The sequence below is a fragment of the Colletes gigas genome, unplaced genomic scaffold (assembly GCF_013123115.1).
Source record: "Colletes gigas isolate AHSC1104 unplaced genomic scaffold, ASM1312311v1 Colletes_gigas_Sc00046, whole genome shotgun sequence".
Taxonomy (NCBI): Eukaryota; Metazoa; Arthropoda; class Insecta; order Hymenoptera; family Colletidae; genus Colletes; species Colletes gigas.
The window spans coordinates 1,400,442-1,408,158 of NW_025106675.1; the positions used below are offsets into that span (position 1 = coordinate 1,400,442).

Consider the following 7,717-nt stretch of genomic DNA (forward strand, 5'->3'; position numbering starts at 1 on the left):
AAACTACCTTTTGGCGGATGTTAACAAAGCTCTCTGATTGATTTTAACCATTTTAGCAGCGTTTAAATTGTCCGTGAATATATGTAAAGTGCCGAATCCCTGCTTCGAAAAACGACCCCAAACATGCACCTTTACCGGGTGTTTAACGGTCCGCTGGATAAGTTTATTGGCATGGGTACACCAGGTATGGGTTATGGAAGAACGTGCCCAAAATGAAGCTTCGTCGGAAAAAATGACATTGTCCCAATTGCGGCCTAAATTCTCTTTCGCCCAAGCGAGTCTTTTCTCGACATGTTTTTTGGATAGTAACGGTTTCTTTATTGTGCTTCTAAATTTCACATCATTTGCCTATATGTAATCCTCTTCGTATAGTATCACATGATATATTCAAACCCTTCTTACACAAAACTGGTTGTCCACCACGTAAGGATAGACGTGGATTTTTCTCGAATTCCCGTAAAATCAATTTGTCTTCTTTTTTTGACGTCTTTGGCGTAGTGCCCCGATCTGGCAGGTCATCGACATTTTTTACCTCCAAATATCGTTTCACCCACTTACTAACAAATGTCTTCGACTTTTTCATGTATTTAGAAGTCGCTGTGTAGGACATTTTTGGTCCTTTAGGATAAGAACACAGAAACACTGCTTCGTAACGTGATGCATACGCGACACTCATGGTGAAATATGTACTTCTACGATCAAGTTTGGGCAACAATTGAGGATTTGTATAGAAAGCATTTTAGGGAAAAGCCCAGGTTACTTATTAATTAATCCCGAGAGGTCAGTCGTAGAAAATGAAAGGCTTAATCAATAGCAATCAGAATATTATCCTTTCATTCACATGCAGCAGAGATAAATATTTTTTATTTCAAGAACAATTGATAAATAATGATTTGTGCTCATATCGCTAGGGCTAGAACCACGTGAAAGTACATCGGCGGGATTTTGCTCTGAATTTACATGGTTCCAGTTTTTGGTCGAAGTTAGTTGTTGAATTTCCGATGTCCTATTTGCAACAAAGGTTTTCCACCTTGATGATGGACCTTTAATCCAGGCAAGGGTTATAGTGGAGTCGGACCAATATTGTTCACAGTTAAAATCCAACTCGAGCGCGCGTTTGACCTTATCTGCTAGCTGTGATAGCAAAAGTGCCGCGCAAAGTTCTAAACGCGGTAAAGAAATAGTTTTTAAGGGTGCTATCCGAGATTTCGCGCATAGTAGCCACACAAACCATGTATTATTCTCCATTAGCGTACGAATGTAGATGCATGCCCCATATGCCCTTTCGGATGCGTCCGCGAAGCCAAGCAGTTCAACGCTTTTAGCGTTACTACACAATACTCTACGTTGTACCTTACATGAAATAACTTGATGTAATTCCGAATGAAAGGTCGACCATTGGGTATGCAAACCTTGTGGTAAGGTTTCATCCCACCCTAATTGCAGCTGCCATAATTGTTGCATGATGAGTTTTGCTCTCACAATGACAGGCCCTATCAAACCCAGAGGATCGAAGATTTGTGCGATCCGGGATAAAATGGCGCGCTTAGTCACGGGAGTCTGCGAATGTGATTTGAAAGTGTACCAAAACTCGTCCGTAGTTGTGGACCATAACAAACCTAATGTGTTCTGGTCATGGTCGCTCGTATCAAACCTTATTTCTTGTCGTGTTTCGTCAGTCAGTCCTGTTAACACGTCACGGTGGTTGCAAGCCCATTTTCTTAATGGAAAACCTGCCTGCCCTAAAATATCTGTCAGTTCGCGATGTAATTGTTGAGCGTCCGTCACTGTCTCGCAGCCTGTTAATAAATCGTCCACGTAGAAGTCGTTAATGATCGTATGAGCAGTGATTGGAAATGTGTCAAGATGTTCTTGACCTACCCGAGTCAATGTTCGCGTGGCTAAAAATGGGGCAGATGCCGTACCATAAGTGATGGTATTTAATTCAAATGTGCTGATAGGATCTTCCCGACTAAAGCGCCAAAGGATACGCTGAAACCTTCGATCCTCCCCTTTCTCCAGTACCTGCCGATACATCTTTTCAATATCGGCCGACAGAATAATGTTATGTTTTCGAAATCTCAGTAAGATCGAGAATAGATCGCTTTGGACGGTTGGACCCACAAGCTGCGTTTCATTTAGAGATATTCCGGATGAAGTTTTGGCGGAACCATCGAAAACTACACGTAATTTAGTGGTAGTGCTTGTTTCCTTAAAAACGGCATGGTGTGGTAAGAAGTAACCGGAATCTAATGTATTAGTGGAATCAATGAAACGCGACATGTGTCCTAATTGTTCGTATTCTAACATGAATTGATTATATTGAGAACGAAGAGTAGGATTCCTTGCAAATTTTCGTTCCATGGCCAGCAGGCGTTTTTCTGCCTGTTCCCTTGAGGTCCCTAATTTTCCAATTTTGTCATTGAATGGAATGCTAACTATATATTTTCCATCTGCATCACGAGTTGTGTTCCTTTGAAAATGTGTCTCACTATCGTCTATCGCTATTTGATTGTTTTGAATCGATACGTTATCCTCAATCTCCCAGAATTTAGTGATAACATTGTCTAATCTATCCTGCTTAATCGTATGAAATGTGCGAATACCAATTGTTGGGTTGTCTCGAGGCCAACGTAAATGCCCACCTAGTACCCAACCGAGTCTTGTTTTTTGTCTTTTGTTTTTTGAGTCTTGATCGGCTATTGGAATTCCCGTTGGAATGGAAATAGCGCACCTATCTAATGGAACACTCGGCATGTTGTCAGTGATTTTCTGTATGACTAGACATTCTAAAGGGTATAGCCGAATAAGGGGGTCAAATGTGCCCCCAAACCGAATGGAACGAGCCACGGGTCATTCGATAGCAAAAAAAAATAACCCCTGTGTGCAAATTTTTAACTTGAAATCTCGACCGTGGGGGTAGTAATGGGGTGAAAACGAAAATCATGTTTTTGAATTATTTCTCTTGACCTATTGAGTAAAAAAATGTAAAAAAATTCAGAGACATTTCGGGAACCGGGGCACATACTTTGGGAGATTTTCAGTTTTTTTGATTGAAGAACCAGGTAGTGAAAAATAAAAAACAGCAAAAAATGCCGAAAAATGCCGATTACGTATTGAAGGAGGCCCGGAACTACTTTTATACTTTTACAGTAAACAGGTATTACTATTACTATTACTCTCAATTTTTTTCAGATTTTTCATTTTGGTGCGCCGCAGTGAAAAAAAATAAAAACCGAGTTTTTCCTCGTTTTCTGCGTATTAGAGTAACTTACACGTTGAATTTTTATGCATCCTTCAATATATAAGTGTTTTGTAGACTGTTTAATGTTTCTACACTAAGCAGAATTACATAACAATTGAAACAAATAAAATAATGCCAACCATTGGGTGTATATATCCTAAAAAATCAACGATATTTTCAACGGCGTCGATGGCGCAGCGTTAGAGTGTCCGACTGCTGAACCGCTGGAAGTTTTTTTACCGTAGGTTCGAGTCTCTCTTCTGGACTTAGTATTTTTTTTTCTTCATTATTTTTTTTTTCAAATTCTAACTATATAACAATGCTTTATATTTATTTATAAATGTTCTGATAGCATTTTACAAATATTTTAACCTGAAATATGTATAAATATAGTTTTGGAGTGTTTTTTGCGTTTTTATTTTTTTTGTCAACCACAATTATTGTTTAACATCTCTTACACTGAAATTAATGTGAAATGTTAGTTTTCAAATCTCTTACCTTTGACTATTGTGAATGGATCGGAGCAGAAGATTGTATATTGGGTTACTATTACTTCTTCTCGCCCTTCGATCAAGCAGATCTTTCTTTCTCGTTCTCTTCCTTTGATAAATATGAATGTTTGCTGCGGCTTCAGTATCTAACGTAGACATGTAACGGTTATTATCCTTTCCTTACTGCTGGTTTTAAAGATAATGGAAACACTTGTAGGACCAACCTCTACGGACCATGCCAAGTAATTATGTATAAATACCATCGCATACAGTAGCTTGAACTGAGTAATTAAAAAATACATTGTGAAACCCGAACGCGACAATCACCCATTGACCTGAACGGTCTGGGACCCCACCCAACGAACCTTTATTTCCTTCGTAACGCAGGTAGGACAATTAATCATTTTTCCCCGTGGTTTCCATCGAGCAATGATACTTCATTCAAAAATAAGCATGAAACGATCAAACTGGTACTTAAAAATGGGTTTATTAGAAAAAAGTATCATTGGCAGAGAGTGGGTTAATAGATTTGGCGTGGAATGGCCCTTACATGTCTACGTTAGATACTAAAGCCGCAGCAAACATTCATATTTATCAAAGAAAGAGAACGAGAAGGAAAGAGCTGCTTGATCGAAGGGCGAGAAGAAGTAATAGTAAGCCAATATACAATCTTCTGCTCCGATCCATTCACAATAGTCAAAGGTAAGAGATTTGAAAACTAACATTTCACATTAATTTCAGTGTAAGAGATGTTAAACAATAATCGTGGTTGACAAAAAAAATAAAAACGCAAAAAACACTCCGAGACTATATTTATACATATTTCAGGTTAAAATATTTGTAAAATACTATCAGAACATTTATAAATAAATATAAAGCATTGTTATATAGTTAGAATTTGAAAAAAAAAATAATGAAGAAAAAAAAATACTAAGTCCAGAAGAGACTCGAACCTACGGTAAAAAAACTTCCAGCGGTTCAGCAGTCGGACACTCTAACGCTGCGCCATCGACGCCGTTGAGAATATCGTTGATTTTTTATGATATATACACCCAATGGTTGGCTTTATTTTATTTGTTTCAATTGTTATGTAATTCTGCTTAGTGTAGAAACATTAAACAGTCTACAAAACACTTATATATTGAAGGATGCATAAATATTCAACGTGTAAGTTACTCTAATACGCAGAAAACGAGGAAAAACTCGGTTTTTATTTTTTTTCACTGCGGCGCACCAAAATGAAAAATCTGAAAAAAATTGAGAGTAATAGTAATAGTAATACCTGTTTACTGTAAAAGTATAAAAGTAGTTCCGGGCCTCCTTCAATACGTAATCGGCATTTTTCGGCATTTTTTGCTGTTTTTTATTTTTCACTACCTGGTTCTTCAATCAAAAAATCTGAAAATCTCCCAAAGTATGTGCCCCGGTACCCGAAATGTCTCTGAATTTTTTTACATTTTTTTACTCAATAGGTCAAGAGAAATAATTCAAAAACATGATTTTCGTTTTCACCCCATTACTACCCCCACGGTCGAGATTTCAAGTTAAAAATTTGCACACAGGGGTTATTTTTTTTTTGCTATCGAATGACCCGTGGCTCGTTCCATTCGGTTTGGGGGCACATTTGACCCCCTTATTCGGCTATACCCTTTGATTTAAAGCTACCGGTTCTGGAGTGCATCACTATTTGTGTCTTTGATTTTACGGGATTCGTAATCATTCCCAAACCACTCGTCATTGCATTTATTCTAGTTTGCGAAAGTTTTAACTTATTACAAAGATTTTCAGAAATAAAATGAGCTTGTGATCCAATGTCCAAGAGCGCATAACATTCATGTTTGTTACCGTGCATATCTTCTACATGGACTAGAGCGGTTGATAGAACTGTGTAATCGACGGCAGTTCCCTGAGAATTCGCTAAGCAAGACTGAATTGTTGGCTCTACAGTCGAATTTTGTGACGACGATTCTTTGCTTGGCGAGGGTGTACTGGATGAATATACAAAGTTTGAAGTCGACGTTGAATAATCGCGATGCAAAAGGGTGTTATGCTTGCCACCACATTTTTTGCAGACTCCGCGAGTACATGTCTTTGCACTGTGCCCTGTTTGTAGGCAGTTAAAACAACACTGCAAACGTTTGATTGTTTCGTGCATTTTCGCTTGAGGCATGGATCTGAATTCCTTACATTGGAATAATGTATGTTCTCCCTTGCATACTACGCACTGAATTAGCGTACTTGCAACATGGGAGGAAACATGGAATTGATTTCTTGGTTTGATTTTGTTTAATTCTGAACCACTGGAGGAGGGCAAGCTAGCTGCCGGTTTGGTTCGTTCCAGCAATCGCGATCGCTCTTCTAATATGTCGATAAATTCGCGAAGTGTAGGTGTATTTTGTGACCTTACGGTCCTTTTTTCCCATTCGACACGCGACGCGGGGTCCAACTTTTTTGTTAATATGAGAACTACAAGGTGATCCCACGTTTTCACTGGAAGCCCGAGCGCCTCCAGTGCAAGGATGTGATTGTTCACTGTATCTCTAAATTCACGAATTACGATACCCGACGGTTTTCTAATCGGAGGAAGATCAATGAGAGCGTCGGCGTGATGAATGGTCAATGCCTGAGAATCCTCATAACGATTCTTTAAACTATGCCATGCAAACTTGTAATTTGCCTCAGAAACACCCAGTGAGCTTATCATGCGTGCTGCCGGGCCCTTGAACACGGAGGTTAAATAATGGAATTTCTGTATGTCTGTTAAACCTTCCTTATTGTGAATCAACGATTCGAAGGTATCACGAAACCGTAACCAATTATCAAAATCCCCACTGAAAGTTGGTAATGTGATCGTAGGCAATCGTGGTGTAACCGTTTCAGATATGACGGGTGAGGGTGTATGTAACGTATTCGGTCGTGCGGGACCGCGAAGATTTTGAATAAGTCGCGCTCGAGTGACGCCATCGTATTAAAGTATGTAGACTCGAATACTTCCCGTTCGTTTAAATGCAATTCTTCTAAATTTGTGCCGATAACAATTGTTTCTATTCGTGTTTGTACATCGTCAAATTTTTCATGCAATTTTTCGTTTACTGATAGTCGTCTCTCTAGCGCAAGAACGTCTGTCTCGTTAGCTGCAGTTTGAACGAAGTAACGCTGTTGATGATCAGTGGATGATGATGCCTCTGGATGCTGCATGGACCAGTTGTCTCTCGTCGGTTGATAAGGTACCTCAAGTGTAGGTACTCTCGTCCGTGGATGCTGGATGAATCGTCTCAAGATGTTCACCAACGGTCAGCAGTCAGAAGTAGTACAGGATGCTCACAAGATGATGCAGCAATTGTAGTCCAATGTGACCACGTAATGATCGTGATTCTGCTTGCTCAACGGGAATCCGTCCTCAGGAAATGCCAAGCACCTTGCTTGGTTTGGTTGATCCGAATGCTGTGACTGGTCCAAGATAAATCTTAGATGCCTGATGATCCGGATGACGATCCATAGGTCGCTGGTTCCTATCCGGCTCGAAGGACCAATGTTGGGGCTTGTGGCGATCGTAAGATCTTCAAGCTTTGGAAGGTTTGCACGTAATGTGCCGACTTGCTCGAAGGACCAGCAGTGCACGTTGTGTGCTGCCAAAGGTTGATTGAAAAACCAGATTTGGTTAAGGATTGTCTTTATTTACAATTTATAATGCACGTAGAGTACTGCCGATGTTGCTTATGCGTTGCACGTGGTGTGCTGCCTATGTTCAAAAAACGTGTGTGTCAAAAATTACAAGTGTGGGGCCTTAAATGTTACTTTGAAAGTCAGCCTCTAGCCAATCAGAAAATTTCTCCTTCCTGATTGGTGCGCTGCTACTTCTCTACCTTCGCATCCAAGACGGTGGTCTACATGTCACAGGTACTTGGCGGAAAAACCCTGACCCAACGGTGGTGTCAGGCCGCGCGGTACCTCGTCCCATTAGCAAATGCTGCTAATGGCT

At 39.9% G+C, this 7,717-nt stretch overlaps 1 protein-coding gene across 1 annotated transcript; it reads right to left on the minus strand.

Annotated features, from left to right (window-relative positions):
* Positions 1–837: 837 nt before the first annotated feature.
* LOC122403196 lies at positions 838–2,757 on the minus strand. The gene has a single exon (XM_043406558.1). The coding sequence runs from the start codon at positions 2,755–2,757 to the stop codon at positions 838–840; it is 1,920 nt and encodes a 639-aa protein (XP_043262493.1).
* Positions 2,758–7,717: the final 4,960 nt, after the last annotated feature.